This window comes from Eleutherodactylus coqui, chromosome 12 (assembly GCF_035609145.1).
Source record: "Eleutherodactylus coqui strain aEleCoq1 chromosome 12, aEleCoq1.hap1, whole genome shotgun sequence".
In the NCBI taxonomy this organism is placed as follows: domain Eukaryota; kingdom Metazoa; phylum Chordata; class Amphibia; order Anura; family Eleutherodactylidae; genus Eleutherodactylus; species Eleutherodactylus coqui.
Genome location: NC_089848.1, coordinates 116,661,492 through 116,686,734, shown reverse-complemented (window position 1 = coordinate 116,686,734; position 25,243 = coordinate 116,661,492). Strand labels below are relative to the sequence as shown.

Genomic DNA, 25,243 nt, shown 5'->3' with positions numbered 1-25,243 from the left:
TTCTAATGAGCTGAAGGGAGTCAGATTCTGCTGAATACAGTCAGATTTTTCCATCGGCGCCGCTGTTCTTCATTGGCATGTATACTGATCTCTCTTCTTCACTGTAATCATAGAATCCTAGAATGGTAGAGTTGGAAGGGTCCTCCGGGGTCATTGGGTCCTCCAGGGTCATCAGCTCCTCTGGGGTCATTGGGTCCTCTGGGGTCATCGGGTCCTCTGGGGTCATTGGGTCCTCTGGGGTCATCGGGTCCTCCGGGGTCATCGGGTCCTCTGGGGTCATCGGGTCCTCCGGGGTCATCGGGTCCTCCGGGGTCATTGGGTCCTCCGGGGTCATCGGGTCCTCCGGGGTCATCGGGTCCTCTGGGGTCATCTGGTCCTCTGGGGTCATCTGGTCCTCCAGCGTCATCAGGTCCTCTGGGGTCATCGGGTCCTCCGGGGTCATCTGGTCCAACCCCCTGCTCAGTAGCCTGTAGTGTCGGAGACCTTTTTTTGTCTGAATGGAAGGCACATTTCAGGTTTTATGTAATCGAGTATGCTGATTTCAAAAATCATGATGAAAAAATTCTCTTGAAAACCGGAACCCCTCCCTAAATGACCGGAGAAACCGGAACCCCTCCCTAAATGACCGGAGAAACCGGAACCCCTCCCTAAATGACCGGAGAAACCGGAACCCCTCCCTAAATGACCGGAGAAACCGGAACCCCTCCCTAAATGACCGGAGAAACCGGAACACCTCCCTAAATGACCGGAGAAACCGGAACCCCTCCCTAAATGACCGAAGAAACCGGAACACCGCCTTATTTACACTTGAAAAAGCCGAAAAATCAATAATTTCCATATTTTGTATACCGTATATAAACGAGAATAAGCCGAATCAATAAGTTTCACCACAAAACACTGGGAAAACTTATTGACTGGAGTATAAGCCGAGCTAGACTCAAGCATATACTGGGTAAAAAAGAAAAGCCCTCCATACTCCCCTCCCAGCCGGCGTCTGTGTCTGTGCGGCAACCTGCGTTAATTCTCCCTGCCGTTCTCTCTGCCTGGCTCTGTCAGTGCTGTGTAAGTAGTCGCTATGATTGGATTGAGCGCTAGCCAATCACAGCCGGCACTTGATCCAATCACAGCGCTTACTTACACAGCGCTGATAGCGGGGGATTTGAAAGCCCAGCAGGGAGATGACAGCGCGGAAAATTCTAAAGCAGCTTGCGATTGGCTGTGAATGATCGAGCGCTGGCTGTGAATGGCTGGCACTCGATCCAATCACAGCGTTGACGGTGGGGGATGACAGAGAGGAGCAGAGAGGACGGCGGAGGATAACAGTGGGGAAATTTCCAGCAGCTTGCCGCATTGCTGCCGGGAACCCAGACGCTGGCTGGGAGGTGAGTATGGAGGTGGGTTTTTTTTAACCCTTCCCTGAGTATAAGCCAAGGGGGGCTTTTTCATCACAAAAAAATGTGCTGAAAAACTAGGCTTATACTGGAGTATATACGGTATTTATTTATGTTGTTTATTATTTATTTTATGCCCAAAATATTATTTGTTATTTATTATTAATTAAAACCAAAATGCATGAAATCTCATACCATATTATTTGTTACATATTTCCAGCAGTCATATCCTCATTGGCCGACTCAATTTACTTATATACTGTTTAGGAGGATAGTTAAAGTATTTTTTTGTATTGAAACATGGCAGTGAATTTTTCCGGTTTCTCCGGTCATTTAGGGAGGGGTTCCGGTTTCTCCGGTCATTTAGGGAGGGGTTCCGGTTTCTCCGGTCATTTAGGGAGGGGTTCCGGTTTCTCCGGTCATTCAGGGAGGGGTTCCGGTTTTCAGAGAATTGTTTCGTCTTGATTTCAAAAATCAGCATACTCGATTACATAAAACCTGAAATACGCCTTCCATTCAGATACCACAGGCTACTGGTCAGCGCAGGATCACTGAGAAGTATGTCTGTCCAGCCTCTGTTTGAACACTTCCATTGAAGGGGAACTCCCCACCTGCTGTGGTAACCTGTTCCACTCATTGATCACCCTCACTATTCTGCGTCTGAGGTCAGAAGACTGTGGGAGTAACACTCCTCAAGGGGCATGCATAGTACGCCAGTAAAGGAGAGCGGAGGTGCGCGGCGAGGGCACGGTTTGCTATGTGAGATTTCATCTAAAAAGAGAAATGGGTATGTTTGCCAACCAAGGACGGGGCGGGCCCAGTAAAAGAACGCATTCATTTGAATTAGTTCATTCACCCAAGTGATTTTTTCCGGACCGAAAGCCTAAGTTAGAAAACTCACTGCATGTCCTATTTTATGGCGATTCTTTTTCATGAATCACCCATTATTTTCTATGGGAACATAAAAAAAAGCGCATCGCACTCGCTTGCCATGTGATTTGCATGCAGTTTTCATGCGAGGCTGATGCGTTTGTAACACAGGTTACTATAGGGGCCACATGGAAAAAAGAAACAAGAAGTGCAGAGCAGAAAAAACGCGCAATAAAAACACAGATATAGCAAGAAAATTGCATGAAAATCAGTCCATTTTTTTACTGACCAAGATCCCATTTGCCTTGCGAATACCGCCTAATAGAAAATGTGTCTTTGTTCCCCATAACGACCAATCACAGCACAGCTCTCATTTCTTATACTGCTGATATAAAATGAAAGCTGCGCTGTGATTGGTTTTTGTGGGCAGCCAAGGTTTTGTTTTAGACTGCTTTCATAGGAGTGTGGTGCCGGGCTACTTTTCAGTGGCCCACCTTGCGGAAGAAACATCCCTTTAAGCCCAACTTCACACGGGCGTAAACGTATTTACACGAGCATTTCAATGGGTGTTGCATATTTGCGCCCATATGCGTTTAACTGTACTTTTTGCACACGCAAATTGTGCGCATTTGCGTGCAAAAAAGATGCCACCGCGCTCCCCTTCATCGGAATGGGCCGTTAACTTCATTAGTCCAATATGTGCAAATGCGCAGGAAAACAGAGCGGCTTGTATATTTTTTCACATTTCGTTTGCACTAAATCTGCTTATGTGAAGGCCCCCATTGACTCCGGCCTAAGGGTACGCACCGGGGGGCACCCAGAGCCGAGGCTCATCGTCGCCCTTCCGGCTTCTCACCCAACCAGGATTTTTTTGCTGCTAGAAAAATAAAAATCCAATGTAAGTTTCCCCTCTGGGTCCGCGAGCGTCAAGATGAGGGAAGGTACTGTGCCTCCAGTTCGGTCAGAAGCCCCATGCTGCACCCTACAATTTACCTACAATACCGCAGATTAAGGCTTCACGGGGCGCAGTGCATTATGGATCACAGAAAGCAGCAGGCCGCCTCCATTTTGAAGCGTTTCTCTTATTACCGTTTGTTCCCTCTGAATACTCACTCCCACTTGCTCAGAGTGGCTCCACGAAAATATGCTCTCAGCCTCGTTACTTGTTTCCTCGTACAGAAACCAACATATGTGACATGAAATATATTTTCCTCTTGCGGTTCTATTTCTGGCCATGTCTATTTTTGAAGGCTTTGTTCGGTCTGCTCTTGAATAGAATTTCGAGCACTTACCTGGCCGCATGTCAGCGCTGGTGACTACAGTAAGTACAATGGAGTTCTGTAGCATTCAATTTTACTTGGCTTGTCATTTTTTTTCCACTCCCCTTCACAATAAAGGTTATCAGTGGCGGCGGCAATTATACTTAATGTCTGTTCCCTGGCAGAGTATGAAGGGAGAATGTATCGATGCGAAGAGTCCATCTATAGAACATGAACCTATCAGTTGTATCGGGGTGCCGAGGGATCCGGAAAAGGATTGAAAGGTTTTGTGTAAATTTCACCAGACGCAAAATGAGCCTCATGTACTAAAAGAAGTGGGGTAGAAATAGAACCGCAGGCGCCACGGTCACCAATCAGATTCCAGCTTTTATTACTCCAATCCTAGGTATAGAATTAAAGGGTATTCCTATCTTGGCACGTTATCCCCTATCCGCAGTGCCTGGCAATTTTTTTTTTCCGTTGCCCACCCTGTAGATGCTATGGTGATGACGAGTGAGTGTGAGACTTAGTGTGTAGTTGCATAATCCATACACATGCTTAGGCGGAGAGTTGGTCACAGCTATCAGCAGTAAGGGGTATTACGAAGCATAGTCTTGTAGTTAGCGAGAGGTCAGTGCACAGCTATCAGCAGTAAGGGGTATTACAAAGCATAGTCTTGTAGTTAGCAAGAGGTCAGTGCACAGCTATCAGCAGTAAGGGGTATATACAAAGCATAGTCTTGTAGTTAGCGAGAGGTCAGTGCACAGCTATCAGCAGTAAGGGGTATAGACCAAGCATAGTCTTGTAGTTAGCGAGAGGTCAGTGCACAGCTATCAGCAGTAAGGGGTATAGACAAAGCATAGTCTTGTAGTTAGCGAGAGGTCAGTGCACAGCTATCAGCAGTAAGGGGTATAGACAAAGCATAGTCTTGTAGTTAGCGAGAGGTCAGTGCACAGCTATCAGCAGTAAGGGGTATAGACAAAGCCTGATCTTATGAGGTGCCTTTAGAAGAAACCATTATTGTTCAAAAAATTGTACAAACGAGTGAATGTAATGATAATCGTTCAGTCTAAACGCAAGCCAACGACTGAACGACGAGCGAGAATCATTCACTTTTCGCTTGTCATTCATTTTATTCAGGCATAAAAATCTTCATTGGCTCATTCACTTCTTGTTCAGTTTAAACACTCATTGAACGAGTCAAGGATGAATCTGCCTGTCTAAACACGAGAGCAAACAGGCTCGTGCAAACGAGAATTATCCAGTCTAAAAGCACCCAGAGTTAGCCTGGGGTTGGTGCACAGCGATCAGCAGTAAGGGGTATAGACCAAACGCTGTTTTATAGTTAGCCTGGGGTTGGTGCACAGCGATCAGCAGTAAGGGGTATAGACCAAACGCTGCTTTATAGTTAGCCTGCGGTTGGTGCACAGCTATCAGCAGCAAGGGGTATAGACCAAACGCTGCTTTATAGTTAGCCTGCGGTTGGTGCACAGCTATCAGCAGTAAGGGGTATAGACCAAACGCTGCTTTATAGTTAGCCTGCGGTTGGTGCACAGCTATCAGCAGTAAGGGGTATAGACCAAACGCTGTTTTATAGTTAGCCTGGGGTTGGTGCACAGCTATCAGCAGTAAGGGGTATAGACCAAACGCTGTTTTATAGTTAGCCTGCGGCTGGTGCACAGCGATCAGCAGTAAGAGGTATAGACCAAACGCTGTTTTATAGTTAGCCTGGGGTTGGTGCACAGCTATCAGCAGTAAGGGGTATAGACCAAACGCTGTTTTATAGTTAGCCTGCGGTTGGTGCACAGCTATCAGCAGTAAGGGGTATAGACCAAATGCTGTTTTATAGTTAGCCTGCGGTTGGTGCACAGCTATCAGCAGTAAGGGGTATAGACCAAACGCTGTTTTATAGTTAGCCTGCGGTTGGTGCACAGCTATCAGCAGTAAGGGGTATAGACCAAACGCTGTTTTATAGTTAGCCTGGGGTTGGTGCACAGCTATCAGCAGTAAGGGGTATAGACCAAACGCTGTTTTATAGTTAGCCTGGGGTTGGTGCACAGCTATCAGCAGTAAGGGGTATAGACCAAACGCTGTTTTATAGTTAGCCTGGGGTTGGTGCACAGCTATCAGCAGTAAGGGGTATAGACCAAACGCTGTTTTATAGTTAGCCTGGGGTTGGTGCACAGCTATCAGCAGTAAGAGGTTTGTCAACAGATGAAGCAGAAAGCTACCATAGACTAAAGCAAACACAATAATCTTGCACTTCCTTGCATAATCAAGTGGAAGTGCCCGGCTTTTAGAGGGAATGCAGAATTGCAGCCAATCAATCAAGGCAAAACAGCAAGGATTCAAAATGCAAGGGCCTATCCTGGGAAGCGGGGCTCTGCAAGTCCAAATCCCTGGGACAAGTTTACACTGAGTGATATTGGGTGAGATGTGTAATTTCTGGACATTTTTTTTAACTTTATTTAAAAAAGTAGCATAAAACAACTTCAGCTCCAAGCAAACTTCTGATGTATATGGTGTATACTGCACAGGGTGGAGGTAGAGTGCACATCATGCCACTATAATAAATCTCCCCCAGTGTATCTATAGAATAAGCATTTACAGCATGGGCAGTTGGATTTTAACTACCTGATCCTTTTGTTCTTGGGGAATAAGCCGCTGCCAGAGGAGTTTGTAGGAGGGGACAGAGAAGACAGCAGAGCCTGAATGAGGAAACGGAGAAGTGTGTATGACAGGGGGACAAAAGAGTATGGAGGAGAGGACATAGGAATCTGGGGGAGAGGAGGTAGGTGGATTTACAACTGGCTGAGTGATCGTACTCAGAGAGTGGTCATAAATGGCTGCACATCCAAGTGGAAGAATGTATCAAGTGGGGAACCACAAGGCTCTGTCCTAGGCCCAGTGTTGGTCAGCATTGTTATAAATGATCTGGAGGAGGGAATTGTGGGAAACTGATCAGATTTGCCGACAACATAAAGCTAGGAGGGATAGCTAACACTAGGGAAGAGAGAGAGAGGATTCAAAAAGATCTAGAAAAGCTTGCACAGTGGTCAGCGACTAACAGAATGATATTTAACAAGGAGAAATGCAAAGTCCTACATCTGGGCAAGAAACATGAAGAAAGCACATACAGAATGGGAGGAATTGGGCTAAGCAGCAGCACATGTGAAAAAAACTTGGGTATACTAATAGATCATAGACTGAACATGAGTCAACAATGTGATGCAGCAGCCAAAAAGGCAAACACAATTCTGGGATGTATTAAGAGAAGCCTAGAGTCTAGATCACGGGAGGTCATTATCCCCTCTACTCTTCCTTAGTCAGACCTCATCTGGAATACTGGGTCCAGTTCTGGGCACCCCACTTTATAAAAGACATCGACAAACTGGAGCAAGTTCAGAGAAGAGTTACCAAGATGGTGAGCGGTCTGCAAATCATGTCCTATGAGGAACGGGTAAAGGATCTGGGAATGTTTAGCAGAAGAGAAGGCTGAGAGGAGACTTAATAGCTGTCTACACATATCTGAAGGGCTGTCACAGTGCAGAGGGATCAGCCCTATTCTCATCTGCACAAGGAAAGACTAGAAGCCATGGGATGAAACTGAAAGGGAGGAGACACAGATTAGATATTAGACAGTGAGGGGGATCAATGAGTGGAACAGGTTGCCATGGGAGGTGGTGAGTTCTCCTTCAATGGAAGTGTTAAAGCAAAGGCTGGACAAATATCTGTCTGGGATGATTTAGTGAATCATGCACTGAGCAGGGGGTTGGACCCGATGACCCTGGAGGTCCCTTCCAACTCTACCATTCTATGATTCTATGTATCTGGATGAAAGAACAGAGAAGCCTGGAGGAGGGGACAGAGGAGTTTGCAAGAGGGGACAGAAAAGTCTGGAGGACAGAGGTGTCTGGAGTCGGGGACAGTGGAATCTGTAGTCGGGGACTGAGTAATCTGGAGGAGAGGAGCACCGAGAAGTCTGGCAGTAACTTTCCTCCCTCCATTCATTTTGAGTATATACACGCTCGGCATTTGTATGGGAGTGTCAGGTAAGATAGCTCTTGGGAGAGCAGACATTCAGCTGACAGCTATCTAGTCTGCATGGTGTCCCTAAGAAAAGAACAGCACAAGTCAGTGGGGTTCATCGGTCACCATATAGATCTGCCGTATGACAAATCTATCACTGTGTCCAGGCTTTCATTATAAACAGAAGTTGGTATAAACAAAGTCTTATTAAGTGAAAGACCCAGTAATACAATAAAATGTCTGTAAGTAACCTCTGCCGAGCCGATCCGTCTGTCTGATTAATACATTTTAGAGATCACTCGTGCCAACATAAGCGATCTTCTGTCGTGTGTGAATGGTCAATGCTTGTTATAGTGGGCTGGTTCTCCGCCCATCCCAAAGCCTATTTATGGCCCTTCTACAGGGCACGATGATTGGCGTTTGTACGAACGCTCGTTTACCCAACCATCAGGCCTTGGGAAGTTGCCCTGATCAGCCGATAAATGAGCAAATAGTCACCCGCTGAGCGCATTTTTTGTGTGAAGCTAAAGAACCATTGTTGTTGGCGGCGCGTCTCCCATGTGAACATGAAATGTGCGGCCAACAATGATAATACTGTATTGGGGGCACACGATTGCAATCGTGGAAGCCCATGAAAAAGGGGCCCCCAACGACAGAGGCCGCATCCGGAGGATAACTCTTGAGATGACTTAGAGCCAGATACCACGGCCATGCAAAGCTTTGTCTGGCTGATTTTTGCAGGTCCAGCTTCTCTAACCCTACAGATTAGCCTTCATCTTCAAATACAAATATGTACTGTATATAAGCCAGTCAGTGGGCGCTGGTCATTACATTCACTCATCTCATCTCTAACTCTTTGCAGGTTTTGAACCTTTTTCTGGCTCTCCTATTGAGTTCTTTCAGTGCCGATAACCTGAGTGCCCCGGATGAAGACGGTGAGATGAACAATCTCCAGATTGCCATTGCTCGGATACAAAGGGGCATTTCCTTTGCCAAACGAAGTGTCATAGATTTCATCCGCAATTTATGTACCAAACCCAAAAGTGGAGACACCTTTGTAACAAGTCTGTCTGTAAAAAATAGGAACAAGAACAACATCAATCTGCACAATCATATCAACATGTCCGAAACTGGGAAAGGAAAGGATGACTACCTGGATGGGAATAACACCAACGGAGGCATCGCTAAGAGCGGACAAAAGTATGTTGTCAGTGAGGGGGATGATTACTTGACCAACCCTCGTTTCTCCGGCTGCGTTCCTATTGCTATGGGTGAATCAGACATGGAGTACCATGAGGATGACGAGCAAAGTATTTTTACGGATGCTGAGAATGGTAAAGAGGTAAGGGCGACACTTCAATTAGCGTTGTATCAGCATATTAGTGTTCATCCAAGTGTACCTGTCACCCAATATGGAACCATTCCTGAGCTTCTCAATCTTTATGTTTTTTGCATTTTTTCAGCCTTTCCCTTCAAACAGCTTATCCTCCAGATTAGTGATGAGTGAACTTTTGAAAAGTTTGGTTTGACCCGTTTGCTGAACTTTTACAAAAACTTTAGTACAGTCGGAATTAGATTGAACCAAACTGGAAATTCACCAAAAGCCCCAAAGCTGATGTATAACACCATCTAAGAGCTATAAAAGCCTTGTATAAGACTCTGAGAGAGTAATATAGGGCGTTTCTGGCTCTTAGACAGTGTTATACATCAGTGTTCAGGACTAGTTGGAGTGAACCAAGCCAGTAAAACCCTATTCCGGGTAGAACTTTGCTCAAAGTTCGATTCAGCACAAACCCGAACCGAGCTTGTAGCAAAGTTCGACCTGAAACAGGGTTCTACTGGTTCTGTTTGCTCAACACTAGTCTAGACCAGTGTTTCTCAACTCCAGTCTTCAAGTTCCACCAACACATGGGGATGAAAGGATATCCTGTAAGCCTGCTACATACATGCGGAAATGGTTACCCAAAGTAGCCAATTGTGGCCATTTCAGGCGACAGTTGCTTGAAAAGTAACACAAAAGATCATTCGCAATTGACCTGATCTGACCTGTTGGAAATGTTTGTCTGAATGTGGCCAAAGTTACCACTCTGTGGCATGATTGGCTGAATCCAGTTGATCATACTATTTTGTGCATGTCTACAGTGTAGAATAAAGAAATAAGGCATACTCCTCAAACCCGCTCCCCGTGCCAATCCCTTTGCTCCTGTGACTAGTCTCCTGCTGCTCTTCAGTTCTGGGTGCACGCTCTGGTACAGTGTCATGTGATCTCTACAGCCAATCACTGGCTTTGCTGCAGCAGTCACATGACTTTGTGTTAGAATGTGCACCCAGGCATGAAGCGGGGAACCGGCTACCGAAGCGAGAGGAGCGGCTGGGGAGTGGGGCTAGTAGAGCATATCTTCTTTTCTTCAGAACTATGTTCCTTGTTGGCCAGCTTGGCCTGTGAACGTTTGTACAATCCCACCAATGATTACTCAGTCGCCATGCGGCCAGCCAAGGTTTACTTGTATGACCAGCTTTTTTTCCACCTTAAAAAATATAATCAGACCGATAATACACCAATAGTATTTCCCTGGAAAACTCCTTTAAAGCTTCATTCACACGGGGCAGTTCGGTTGCAATAAAAAACGCACCGAAAAGTGTATTTGCAAAATTGCGTGCATTTTTGCCACATTTTACTACAAACATAGTAAAAACGCACATGGATTCACCAATATTCCACCACAACCAAACCATCCTGCGTGAATGGAGCCTAATCGTGTGGCGATGGGATCTCATCCTGGCTTTCAGTTTCTGTCTTGTTTCTCCAACATAAAGCCCCCCAACAGGACATTTACTGCACATCATCAGGTACACAACATCAGACGTGGAACATGTGAATGTCCCCGGGTCTTATAGTCCTGCTGTGTGTTGGGGATCCGTATCCTGTCCGCGGTCAGTATATGTCAGCAGGTCTTACAGCTCCTTACATTACAGGGATAAGTTCCTTTTTGTGTGTCAGAGGGTAATGCACTCCTGATTATAAAGCTCCTCAGACTTGGAGGTTCCTGTAACACAGAAGGGGAGGGTCTGGGAATATGGTGGTCAGACGTTCATCCTTGTGTAGGGTGTGATGGAGTTTCTTTGCAGTCTTCCTTAGTACCTCCAGCTGTGAATTGCAGGTCACTACTAGAGGTACTTGACCGTTTCCTTCCTTCTCCTTGTATCGAAGTAGTTAATTTCTGGGTATCCTGGTGGCTCTGGTGATTTCTGGGTATCCTGGTGGCTCTGGTGATTTCTGGGTATCCTGGTGGCTCTGGTGATTTCTGGGTATCCTGATGGCTCTGATGATTTCTGGGTATCCTGGTGGCTCTGATAATTTCTGGGTATCCTGGTGGCTCTGGTGATTTCTGGGTATCCTGGTGGCTCTGGTGATTTCTGGGTATCCTGGTGGCACTGGTGATTTCTGGGTATCCTAGTGGCTCTGGTGATTTCTGGGTATCCTGGTGGCTCTGGTGATTTCTGGGTATCCTGTTGGCTCTGGTGATTTCTGGGTATCCTGGTGGCTCTGGTGATTTCTGGGTATCCTGGTGGCTCTGGTGATTTCTGGGTATCCTGGTGGCTCTGGTGATTTCTGGGTACCCTGGTAGCTCTGGTGATTTCTGGGTATCCTGGTGGCTCTGTTGATTCCTGGGTATTCTGGTGGCTCTGTTGATTCCTGGGTATTCTGGTGGCTTTGGTGATTCCTGGGGATCCTGGTGGCTCTGGTCATTCCTGGGTATCCTGGTGGCTCTGGTGATTTCTGGGTATCCTGGTGGCTCTGGTGATTTCTGGGTATCCTGGTGGCTTTGGTGATTTCTGGGTATCCTGGTGGCTCTGTTGATTCCTGGGTATTTTGGTGGCTCTGGGGATTCCTGGGTATCCTGGTAGCTTTGGTGATTTCTGGGTATCCTGGTGGCTCTGTTGATTCCTGGGTATTCTGGTGGCTCTGGTGATTCCTGGGTATTCTGGTGGCTCTGGTGATTTCTGGGTATCCTGGTGGCTCTGGTGATTTCTGGGTATCCTGGTGGCTCTGGTGATTTCTTGGTATCCTGGTGGCTCTGTTGATTCCTGGGTATTTTGGTGGCTCTGGGGATTCCTGGGTATCCTGGTAGCTCTGGTGATTTCTGGGTATCCTGTTGGCTCTGGTGATTTCTGGGTATCCTGGTGGCTCTGGTGATTTCTGGGTATCCTGGTGGCTCTGGTGATTTCTTGGTATCCTGGTGGCTCTGGGGATTCCTGGGTATCCTGGTAGCTTTGGTGATTTCTAGGTATCCTGGTGGCTCTGTTGATTCCTGGGTATTCTGGTGACTCTGTTGATTTCTGGGTATTCTGGTGGCTTTGGTGATTCCTGGGGATCCTGGTGGCTCTGGTCATTCCTGGGGATCCTGGTGGCTCTGGTCATTCCTGGGGATCCTGGTGGCTCTGGTGATTTCTGGGTATCCTGGTGGCTCTGTTGATTCCTGGGTATCCTGGTGGCCCTGGGGATTCCTGGCTATCCTGGTAGCTCTGGTGATTTCTGGGTATCCTGGTGGCTCTGATGATTTGGTCATCAGTTGAGGTGCGATGGTCACCCTGATTTAAAAATGTCCTTTTAAGATGGTACAAAAGTTCATCTCTGTCTGTTGGGTTGGTGCAGATCCACTTGTATCTGATGGCCTGGCTGTAGATGATGGACTTTTTGATGTGTTTGGGGTGAAAACTGTCCCATGTAAGGTATGTTGGCCGATCAATCGGTTTCCGGTATAGGGATGTCTGTATTGAGTTGTTTGAAATATTTATGGTGGTGTCCAAAAAGTTGATTTTTGTATACGAGGACCTCAATATCAGGTTTATGGTGGGGTGAAATGCATTGAATGGGTTTTCTTGTGTAACAGTGGGGAGAGTATACAGAGAACTGCATGGTCAAGGAAAAACCTCCAGCGAAAGGGGATCCTGTAGATGGAAACAACTCGTTGCTGAAAGGGGTCAGAGGAGGATGTCAGGAATTGTTCTGATGAACGGATCTGCACAGTGAAGGGCAACCGAATACAATGCTGGTGCTCCAGCTAACATGTCGAAATACGCAACTTGTTGTTCCTTAACAGCAGACGACCAGTTCCAGCACCATTGTGTCTGAGAGAAACAGAAAGACGAGATTCCAGGGGGCAGAACAGCGCAAAAATTGGAAAAACATTGCCTGGTCAGATGAATCTAGATTTCTGTTGCCCCATGCTGATGGTCAGAATTTGGCACAAGCAGCATGAATAGATGACCCCTTCCTGTCAGCTCATCAGAACATGTCAGCAGCTCCATCTATAAGAAGCTTCCTGTCCGCAGGGGCCGATATTCCTACAGAAGGATGTCATCACATAGTGGAATCTACGCCATGGCGAATTGCTGGTGTTCTGAAGGTCAAAGGAGGCCAACGCCCCGACTAGATGGGGGTCTTGTAAAATGGCCGTTCAGCATATATGCAGCAGTGATATTTTTGACGCTCAGGATTTGCCGTTCTCATCCAGGATCTGAGAGCTGAATACTCTGACGACATCCTAGCTGCAATGATTAGAAGATTTCCTCTCGCCTCGTGTGATCCGGGGAACAGCTGTCTTGTTGGTTCTAGCGCCTTTTTAATCAGTGTACTTTCCAAGTGAGGGACTTTTAGTAGTGAAACCCCACCGTATGCAGGATGAAAGGCTGCGGCGAACGTGATCATGTGATAAGATCCTCCTGTGACCGTGACCCTCGTGTGTGACTTCTGGGTGGGCTCTATTACAAACGGGGTCTTCGGTGTCTCTTTGTCCTCCGCTGCAGCCGCTCTCCGTGGAACAAGAGGCGAGCGCGATATTTCCTGCCACCATTGCTGAGACTCTCTTGTGTTTCGTGCAGCGGGTTGCTATTTCATCTACCATCCATCCTGCCAGCTGCTTCACCTCCAGGAGCCAAAACTAATGGGAGTAAACAAGCTTGATAAGGCAGTCTAATAGCTTCTCCTGGAGACGTGGGACTGCGCTCTGCTATAGGATCCAGGACTATTCCTGTCATCACTGATTTTCTGCCATTAGATATGCAAAATCATAAAAACTCACATTGTCTATTAGAAGGGTCACCGTTACTAGTGGGGTACCATAGGCGGTAGTATTGGAGGGGTCACCGTTACTAGTGGGGTACCATAGGCGGTAGTATTGGAGGGGTCACCGTTACTAGTGGGGTACCACAGGGGGCAGTATTGGAGGGGTCACCGTTACTAGTGGGGTACCATAGGCGGTAGTATCGGAGGGGTCACTGTTACTAGTGAGGTACCACAGGGGGCAGTATTGGAGGGGATCACCATTACTAGTGAGGTACCACAGGGGGCAGTTAGGAGGGGTCACCGTTACTAGTGGGGTACCACAGGGGGCAGTATTGGAGGGGTCATCATTACTTGTGAGGTACCACAGGGGGCAGTATTGGAGGGGTCACCATTACTAGTGGGGTACCACAGGGGGCAGTATTGGAGGGGATCACCATTACTAGTGAGGTACCACAGGGGGGCAGTATTGGAAGGGATCACCATTACTAGTGAGGTACCACAGGGGCAGTATTGGAGGGGTCACCATTACTAGTGGGGTACCACAGGGGGCAGTATTGGAGGGGTCACCATTACTAGTGAGGTACCACAGGGGGCAGTATTGGAGGGGTCACCATTACTAGTGAGGTACCACAGGGGGGCAGTATTGGAGGGGTCACCATTACTAGTGGGGTACCACAGGCGGCAGTATTGGAGGGGTCACCATTACTAGTGGGGTACCACAGGGGGCAGTATTGGAGGGGTCACCATTACTAGTGGGGTACCACAGGGGGCAGTATTGGAGGGGTCACCATTACTAGTGGGGTACCACAGGGGGCAGTATTGGAGGGGTCACTGTTACTAGTGGGGTACCACAGGGGCAGTATTGGAGGGGTCACTGTTACTAGTGGGGTACCACAGGGGGCAGTATTGGAGGGGTTCACCGTTACTAGTGGGGTACCACAGGGGGCAGTATTGGAGGGGTCACCGTTACTAGTGAGGTACCACAGGGGGCAGTTAGTAGGGGTCACCGTTACTAGTGAGGTACCACAGGGGGCAGTATTGAAGGGGTCACTGTTATTAGTGGGGTACCACAGGGGCAGTATTGGAGGGGTCACCGTTACTAGTAAGGTACCACAGGGGGCAGTATTGGAGGGGTCACCGTTACTAGTGGGGTACCACAGGGGCCGTATTGGAGGGGTCACCGTTACTAGTGAGGTACCACAGGGGCAGTATTGGAGGGGTCACCGTTACTAGTGGGGTACCACAGGGGGCAGTACTGGAGGGGTCACCATTACTAGTGAGGTACCACAGAGGGCAGTATTGGAGGGGTCACCGTTACTAGTGAGGTACCACAGGGGGCAGTATTGGAGGGGTCACCATTACTAGTGAGGTACCACAGGGGGCAGTATTGGAGGGGTCACCATTACTAGTGAGGTACCACAGGGGGCAGTTAGGAGGGGTCACCATTACTAGTGAGGTACCACAGGGGGCAGTTAGGAGGGGTCACCATTACTAGTGAGGTACCACAGGGGGCAGTTAGGAGGGGTCACCATTACTAGTGAGGTACCACAGGGGGCAGTATTGGAGGGGTCACCATTACTAGTGGGGTACCACAGGGGGCAGTATTGGAGGGGTCACCATTACTAGTGAGGTACCACAGGGGGCAGTTAGGAGGGGTCACCATTACTAGTGAGGTACCACAGGGGGCAGTATTGGAGGGGTTACCGTTACTAGTGGGGTACCACAGGGGGCAGTATTGGAGGGGTCACCATTACTAGTGAGGTACCACAGGGGGCAGTTAGGAGGGGTCACCGTTACTAGTGGGGTACCACAGGGGGCAGTATTGGGCCCTATTCTTTCTAATAGATTTATTAATGATCTGGTAAAATATCAATATTTGCAGATGATATAAAACTATGGCCGCCTGCAGACGAGCGGGTCGGATCCGGCAGCGAGAATTCTCGCCGTGCGATCCGACCCGAGCGCCTGCAGGGACGAGCGCGTACTCACCCGCGCCTGGCGGCCCCTGCTCTTTCATGTGCCGGCTGCCGCGCAGCCGGCGCATGCGCAGACCGGAGCCGGCGGCCAGGTGAGTGCGTGCCCCGCAGAAAATTAGGACATGCTGCGGTTTGTTTGCCGCGCGAAATTTCGCGCGGCCAAACCGCGGCCGTCTGCATAGGAGTGCGTATTTTAACGCACTCCTATGCAAACTTTTAGCGGCGGAAATCCCGCGGGAAATCCCGCGGCGGGATTTCCGCTCGTCTGTAGGCGGCCTAAGTAAAGTAATTACCACAAGAGAGGACAATATACGGCTGCAGTTGGATCTGGGTCAGTTGAGGCAGATAAATGGCAAATGAGATTTAACACTGATCAATGAGCGGTTCTGCACACGGGCAGTAGATACATGTCACCATTACACACTAAGTGGGAAACCAGTGGGGACCCGACATGGAGAAGGACTTGGGGGATCATAAGTGTCAGGCAGCTGCCGCCAAGGCAAATAGGATCATGGGGGGCATCAGAAGAGGTCTAGGGGCGCATGACGAGAACATTGTTCTTCCTCTTTACAAGTCACCGGTCAGACCATTCATGGGATATTATGGGCAGTTTTTTTGCACCGATACTCCAAAAGGACCTATCCAAGCTTAGCGGGTACAAAGGGGGCAACTAAAGTAATAAACGGAATAGGCGGACTACAATACCCAGAGAGGCTATCAAAATAGGGATTATTTAGTTTAGAAAAAAGATGGCTGAGTGGTGACCTAATAACTATGTGTAAATATATCAGGGGACAGTACTGAGATCTCTCCCATCATCTATTATATCCAGGACTGTAACAAGAGGGCACTCTAATAACTATGTATAGATATATCAGGGGTCCTTACAGAGATCTCTCCATCATCTATTATACCCAGGACTGTAACAAGAGGGCGCCCTAATAACTGTATAGATATATCAGGGGTCAGTACAGAGATCTCTCCCATCATCTATTATACCCAGGACTGTAACAAGGGGGCGCTTTAATAACTATGTATAGATACATCAGGGGTCAGTACAGAGATCTCTCTCATCATCTATTATATCCAGGACTGTAACAAGGGGGCGCTCTAGTAACTATATATAATATATCAGGGGTCAGTACAGAGATCTCTCCCATCATCTATTATACCCCGGACTGTAACAAGGGGATGCTATAATAACGATGTATTGATATATCAGGGGACAGTACAGAGATCTCTCCCATCATCTATTATACCCAGGACTGTAACAAGGGGGCGCTTTAATAACTATGTATAGATACATCAGGGGTCAGTACAGAGATCTCTCTCATCATCTATTATATCCAGGACTGTAACAAGGGGGCGCTCTAGTAACTATATATAATATATCAGGGGTCAGTACAGAGATCTCTCCCATCATCTATTATACCCAGGACTGTAACAAGGGGGCGCTCTAATAACTATGTATAGATATATCAGGGGTCAGTACAGAGATCTCTCCCATCATCTATTATACCCAGGACTGTAACCGGGAGGGGGGGGGGGCGCTCTAATAACTATGTATAATATATCAGGGGTCAGTACAGAGACCTCTCCCATCATCTATTATATCCAGGACTGTAACAAGAGGGCGCTCTAATAACTATGTATAGATATATCAGGGGTCAGTACAGAGATCTCTCCCATCATCTATTATACCCAGGACTGTAACAAGGGGGCGCTTTAATAACTATGTATAGATATATCAGGGGTCAGTACAGAGATCTCTCCCATCATCTATTATACCCAGGACTGTAACAAGGGGGCGCTTTAATAACTATGTATAGATATATCAGGGGTCAGTACAGAGATCTCTCCCATCATCTATTATACCCAGGACTGTAACAAGGGGGCGCTTTAATAACTATGTATAGATACATCAGGGGTCAGTACAGAGATCTCTCTCATCATCTATTATATCCAGGACTGTAACAAGGGGGCGCTCTAGTAACTATATATAATATATCAGGGGTCAGTACAGAGATCTCTCCCATCATCTATTACACCCAGGACTGTAACGGGGGGGGGGGGGGGGCGCTCTAATAACTATGTATAATATATCAGGGGTCAGTACAGAGATCTCTCCCATCATCTATTACACCCAGGACTGTAACAAGGGGGCACTCTAATAACTATGTGTAGATATATCAGGTGTCAGTACAGAGATCTCTCCCATCATCTATTATACCCAGGATTGTAACAAGGGGGCGCTCTAATAACTATGTATAGATATATCAGGTGTCAGTACAGAGATCTCTACCATCATCTGTTATACCCAGGACTGTAACAAGGGGGCGCTCTAATAACTATGTACAGATATATCAGGGGTCAGTACAGAGATCTCTCCCATCATTTATTATACCCAGGACTGTAACAAGGGGGTGCTCTAATAACTATGTGTAAATATATCAGGGGACAGTACTGACATCTCTCCCATCATCTATTACACCCAGGACTGTAACAAGGGGGTGCTCTAATAACTATGTATAATATAGCAGGGGTCAGTACCGAGATCTCTCCCATCATCTATCATACCCAGGACTGTAACAAGGGGGCGCTCTAATAACTATGTATATCAGGGGTCAGTACAGAGATCTCTCCCATCATCTATTATACCAAGGACTGTAACAAGGGGGCGCTCTAGTAACTATTTATAATATATCAGGGGTCAGTACAGAGATCTCTCCCATCATCTTTTATACCCAGGACTGTAACAAGGGGCGCTCTAATAACTATGTATAATATGTCAGGGGTCAGTACAGAGATCTATTCCATCATCTATTATACCCAGGACTGTAACAAGGGGCGCTCTAATAACTATGTATAATATGTCAGGGGTCAGTACAGAGATCTCTACCATCATCTATTATACCCAGGACTGTAACAAGGGGGCGCTCTAATAACTATGTATAATATATCAGGGGTCAGTACAGAGATCTCTCCCATCATCTATTATACCCAGGACTGTAATAAGGGGGCACTCTAATAACTATGTATAGATATATCAGGGGTCAGTACAGAGATCTCTCCCATCATCTATTATACCCAGGACTGTAACAAGGGGGCGCTTTAATAACTATGTATAGATACATCAGGGGTCAGTACAGAGATCTCTCTCATCATCTATTATATCCAGGACTGTAACAAGGGGGCGCTCTAGTAACTATATATAATATATCAGGGGTCAGTACAGAGATCTCTCCCATCATCTATTACACCCAGGACTGTAACGGGGGGGGGGGGTGGGGGGCGCTCTAATAACTATGTATAATATATCAGGGGTCAGTACAGAGATCTCTCCCATCATCTATTACACCCAGGACTGTAACAAGGGGGCACTCTAATAACTATGTGTAGATATATCAGGTGTCAGTACAGAGATCTCTCCCATCATCTATTATACCCAGGATTGTAACAAGGGGGCGCTCTAATAACTATGTATAGATATATCAGGTGTCAGTACAGAGATCTCTACCATCATCTGTTATACCCAGGACTGTAACAAGGGGGCGCTCTAATAACTATGTACAGATATATCAGGGGTCAGTACAGAGATCTCTCCCATCATTTATTATACCCAGGACTGTAACAAGGGGGTGCTCTAATAACTATGTGTAAATATATCAGGGGACAGTACTGACATCTCTCCCATCATCTATTACACCCAGGACTGTAACAAGGGGGTGCTCTAATAACTATGTATAATATAGCAGGGGTCAGTACCGAGATCTCTCCCATCATCTATCATACCCAGGACTGTAACAAGGGGGCGCTCTAATAACTATGTATATCAGGGGTCAGTGCAGAGATCTCTCCCATCATCTATTATACCAAGGACTGTAACAAGGGGGCGCTCTAGTAACTATATATAATATATCAGGGGTCAGTACAGAGATCTCTCCCATCATCTTTTATACCCAGGACTGTAACAAGGGGCGCTCTAATAACTATGTATAATATGTCAGGGGTCAGTACAGAGATCTATTCCATCATCTATTATACCCAGGACTGTAACAAGGGGCGCTCTAATAACTATGTATAATATGTCAGGGGTCAGTACAGAGATCTCTACCATCATCTATTATACCGAGGACTGTAACAAGGGGGCGCTCTAATAACTATGTATAATATATCAGGGGTCAGTACAGAGATCTCTCCCATCATCTATTATACCCAGGACTGTAATAAGGGGGCACTCTAATAACTATGTATAGATATATCAGGGGTCAGTACAGAGATCTCTCCCATCATCTAATATACCCAGGACTGTAACAAGGGGGCGCTCTAATAAATATGTATAGATACATCAGGGGTCAGTACAGAGATCTCTCCCATCATCTATTATACCCAGGATTGTAACAAGGGGGCGCTCTCTATGTCTAGAAGAAAGCAGGTTTCTAGACCGACATGTATGAGGTACTTTACTGTAAGAGCAGTGAGACTGTGGAACCCTCTGCCTGAGGACGTGGTGATGGTGAACTTGATAAGAGTACAAGAGGGGTTGGGATGTCTTTCTTGAGTGTAATAATATCACGTTACAGTCACCAATTACTTCAGGTGATTCGGGGTTTATACTGATTGCCAGATTTTCCCCCTTAAATGAAGTAAATTGGCCTCTGCCTCATTGTTGTTTTTTTTGCCTTCCTCTGGATCAACATTGGGGGGTAATGGACTAAACTGGATGGACATGGGTCTTTTTTCAGCCTAACATGCTATAATAGTGTGATGCCTGCGGCCCCTTACAAGACCCGAGCTGTATGGAAGGGTATGGGGCCGCATTGTACTGCATCGCCATACGCCTCTAATGTCTTACCGAATAACCGCGCCTTCACAAGGCAGAATTATTCCTGGAGAGGAGTCGCCTATAGGAATTAACCCTTTAAAAGGAATGGATTTTTTCCCACGCAAACCCTCTCCTTCTCAGAATAGGCCAGAATTACCATGGGAAACACGTCCGCGTGAATACGGCCTAAGGGCTCAGTTACATGGGGGGGCCGATGCGCTCGTATTTCTGCAGGATAAGACCGCTGCGCTGCTGGTGTGGACGACTCTCAGCAGTGTCTGGCAGATAGAACACATGGCCGGCAATGGAGCCGGTCATGCAGAGAGACGTCCACACCCGGTGCGGCCGTCTTATCGTGCAGTAACATGGGTGCATCGGCGCCCGTGTGACTGAGCCCTAACTGCAGATTTTGATGGCATTGTAGGCAGATTTTAGTCATTTTCAATTCTGCATCAGGTAGCCTGCAGATTTTGGTACGGCAGTTTCTGCGACTTGTGCTGCCTCCTGCGGTCTAACACTGGCCTGTGTCAAAGGTGCCAAAAGGTCTTCATTGTCCAATTCATGCAGTACCTGAGCTGACATCATCAGGTCTAAAGAGGGGTAAAGAATACAAATGGGATTTCCTAAATAGGAACTAAACAATGAAAATATCCGAACTGCCAGATCTGGCACTTGTTGGAACCTATCGGTGCCAGGCAGACCCCACTGACTATAGGGGTCCATCCAGATGAAACTTTCCCAGTAGGAATAGTGCAACATACTGGCCTTTGTCAATGGGGATTTCATGCCAGATCTGCACTGGAGGCTCCTGGCCTTAATTGTATTCTAATTGCTCATTATGTCTGCAGACTATAGATACACTATGCTCTACTAGACAACAGGCCATTGTGAAGAATTCTTCCAGCTTGCTAAAAGTAGTCCAGGAGAGTTCAGAGTTGGTCTGCAAGTTAGTCTGAGAAGAGTCCTGGGAGGAGAAGAACTTTCATTGAGTGGGAGAAATTGTGCCCCATCTTACGAGGATCCCCAAGATGGAAGAGGCTGAGCGATGACCTGATGTCTGCCCTGGGCCCAATTCACCCAGGCCCCCTCGGTAATAGTATGGAGTACTAAGAGAAAGAATGAGATGAACCACGGGGCAATGCTAAATGTGACTGTGGACCGGTAGAGAGAGTGAGAAAGAGAATTGAGTCGCCGGAAGCAGAACCCCACAGATAACTGGGACTGTGGCTTCTTCTGCCATCCTGAGTATCCTCCCTGTCACACCGTTATCTCTTGTGTCAGCCTGATGTTGTAAAGTTTGGACTGTATTCACGTTCATTCAAGTAAATGAGCTCTACCGACTGTTCCTGGTTTTGCTCAGAAAGTTATCTTTATGTGGGTTATTTATTCCGACTTGTGGATTCAGCGCAGAGGGCGGAACAGTGGCGTCACGTGTGACAAGGACCTCAAGGTAAAACCGTGGATTGGGTTTTCCCTGTGAAACTCCCCCAGCAGTGACTTGTTCGGGTTCCATGTTACCCCTAGAGGAGGAGATGTTAGAGCCCCGTGACAAGGCCTAATCTACCCCGCTATCTCCTTGGCTGTGGGCCTGCTCCCTGGACGCTGCACACACAGCGCTCCAACCAACACCCATGTGACTGTGTCAGTGTTACTGGCAGTTGCAGGGCGGAGGACAGAGCACAGGCTCAGTGGCTGGCATGGGGTTATTTGGCCCTGGACCTCCATGCCCTGTGGCCTGGTAGCAGTTGGCAGGATGCCAATAGTAGGGACATATATCTTTGTAGACCATAGGAATGCCCCTTGGACCTGTGCATGCAAACACCAAGCTGAAGAGGGAGGTTGGTCAGGTCCAGAACTTGCCCTGGGGCCTACAGGATTCTAGTTATGCCCCTGGCACCTTGCACCCCGGTGTGCATCCTATTACAGCTCTGTCCACCTTATGAACACTTTCTTGTTTGATGTGACGCTTTAACCCTTCCTCGACCACTATAGAATAAACACGGCCTTCACACAAGACCCGGATTGAGTCTCATCATATCATACGGGCACAAGTATTTCTGTTATTTCTCCGGTAGATTACATCTGCTGTGACCTACAGCCACCAATCCGATATTAATGATCATTAGATGGATTGCTGAACTGCAGCACCTAATTAGATCAGACCCATCTGATATAGTACAGACACAATAAGACGCGGAGGATTGGCATCCATAGACTATTATTTGATGTCAGGCATTTAGGCATCATGGCCGCCCGCTCTTCACTTCTAAATGCGATCAGCGTCACAACGGGTGCATTAAGGATAAGCGTGTGACGTCATCCCGGATTTGTCCATCTATTCCAAAACCAGAATCCCCCACCACGAATCAAGATGTACTAAAGCATTTAATTATAGTGATGCAGGATAAGAGATCGGCGGCTCGCTTCCCGCCGCCCCTCTCTTTATCGTTACCGCCTTCGTATTAAAGACAATATTGCTTCCATGAGTCACTGCAGAAAATTGTCCTATTGTTGTGTCGACAAATTCTTCCCAACGCTGTGAATGATTCCAGGCTCCGTCTCCTAAACAACAATGACTCAGCCTCCGGAGCGGCGCTCGCCGGCTACCAGACAGATGTATAACACTGCTGTTATTTTTATCGTCCTCCATTTTTACCATTGTTTTGTCGGAATCCGTAGACTTCTAGTAGGCGATGAAATGTGTGAAAATGATCCTAGATTCAAGAAATGTGACCACTTACTATCAATATGCAGGACCCGCTGCGCCTATTATACAGCGATCACGGCCTGTGTCGCAGCATTTACTATGGAGTCAGAAAGCCTCAGGGCGCTGCAGGATGCACAGCGAGCCGCGGTAAAATCCGCATCAAAATCTGAATAGCTTTGTGCAAATTTGGATGTGGAATTGAAAATGGCCTAAAGGTGTTGGCAATGCCGTATCAAAATACTCAGGAAGGGGTCATCAGTTCATGCTGCTCGCACCAAATTCTAACCTCCCATCAACACGGTGCAACAAAAATCTGGATTCACCTGACCAGGAGAGTTTTTCCGCTGCTCTGTGATACAAGTTTTGCTCTCTTCTGCCCCCTGGAGTCTTGCCTTTCTGTTTCTCTTAGACACAATAGTGCTGGAACTGGTCGTCTGCTGTTATAGCCCATCCATGCGGAGGAACGACAAATTTGCATTCAGACACATTAGTTAGAGCAGGGGGTCCCTAACTCCAGTCCTCAGGGACCACTAACAGGTCATGTTTTCAGGATATCCTATGGTAACAACACCTGTGGCAATGTCTGAGGCACAGACAATAATTACATCACCTGTGCAATACTGAGGAGATCCTGAAAACATGACCTGTTGGGGGACCCTGAGGACTGGAGTTGGGGAACACTGAGTTAGAGCAGCAGCGTTGTATTTGGCTGCTTTCGATTCTGCAGCCTGTTGGTCAGAACGATTCCTGACATCCTCCTCCGACCCCTTTCAGCGATTTGTTTCTGTCCGCAGGATCCCCATTTCTCTGGATGTTTTTCCTTGGTTACACTGGTCTCTATATACTCTTCACACCGCTGTATGAGAAAACCCAAGTTAGGACTGGCATCCTAACTTACATCCAGCCAGTCTAGCACCGATGACCGGCCTCGCTGGAAGTCGCTTCGATCGCTAGATTTTTTCATCTAAGGTGGATTCACACTGAAACTGATCCACGGAAAACTTGTCAGGTGATTGTATTCTGCACTCCGGGGTCACGGGGAGAATTACCGTACAGGTAATCTCCAACCATGAAAAGTTAGAGCAGGGCAAAGAAGACAGAAGACGTCAAGGAGGATGCCAACGAGTTTAGAGCTAAGTTGGAGTGAGGTGAGCTTGAACTTGGGGATGGAGAGTGCAGATAAGTGAAAACAGGTAGAGAGTGGTTTTTGTGGTGGAGATTGGGCCTTAGAGGGGGTTGTCCAGCATATAAAGAATGAATCAAAGAGCAGGAATGTTATAAGAGACCCTACATTCTCCCCGGTTAAATCCTCCGTTGCTTTAGTGCCGCTGCTCCAGCAGTCCCTACTTTGCTGCAGCATTGACGCCCTCCTCCCCGATCGCTGCATCCTATCACTGCTGGGAGAGGAAGTTTAGCGGTGGAATTATTCTTTAAAGGGATTCTTCAGGGTTTTTAAAAGTTGTCTTAAGAGCAGGAATGTGATTTTAAGAATTCGGGCTTTACACCCCCGTTACTCCAGTGCCGCTGCTCCTGTGGTGCCTACTTAGCTGCAGTGTTGATGTGCCATACACCCACCTGACGCCTGCAGACAATCACTGGCCTCAGCGGTCCCATACCCTACATGCAGGCCAGGGATTGGTTGCAGCAGTCATGTGGGTGTGGAGCGCTGCAGCAAAGTAAAGCCTTGGGCAGCGGCACTAGAGCCAGGGGGCGTTTCATGGGTGAATAATGAATTGTTCTGTTTTATCTGATCTCATTCCTGTGATCCGCTTTGTGGTGTCACATCACGTAGAAGCTGCAATAAAGGCAGTAGGAAAGTGGGGAAGACCATCTCCTTTACATAACTGGCCAGGTGCCGCTTTAACATAAGAGGATTTTGGAGTGTAAAGGCCCATTTCGACTCAACGATTATCGCTCAAAATTAGCTCAAAAGCCGTCTTTTGAGTGATATTCGCTGTGTCTAAATGGGCCCATCTTTCAGTTTTCTGCTGAACGGCGGTTTTCAGTTCTGCTTGAAAACCATCCTTCGTGCCTACTAGTATTTTATGCAAAACGATCGCTGATCTTTCAATCTTTTGAAAGTATATCTGTGTGTGTAAATGGGCCTTAAGGGACC

General features: G+C 47.2%; 1 protein-coding gene across 3 annotated transcripts in view; it reads left to right on the top strand.

Moving 5' to 3' along the window:
* The window catches only part of LOC136587207 (sodium channel protein type 5 subunit alpha-like), a 509,047-nt gene that overhangs the window by 320,348 nt on the left and 163,456 nt on the right, over positions 1-25,243 (top strand). For all 3 annotated transcript variants that reach the window (XM_066585757.1, XM_066585756.1, XM_066585758.1), the window contains one exon: positions 8,412-8,891. In XM_066585757.1, coding sequence (XP_066441854.1) covers positions 8,412-8,891 — 480 coding nt within the window. The remainder of the gene's footprint in view (positions 1-8,411; positions 8,892-25,243) is intronic.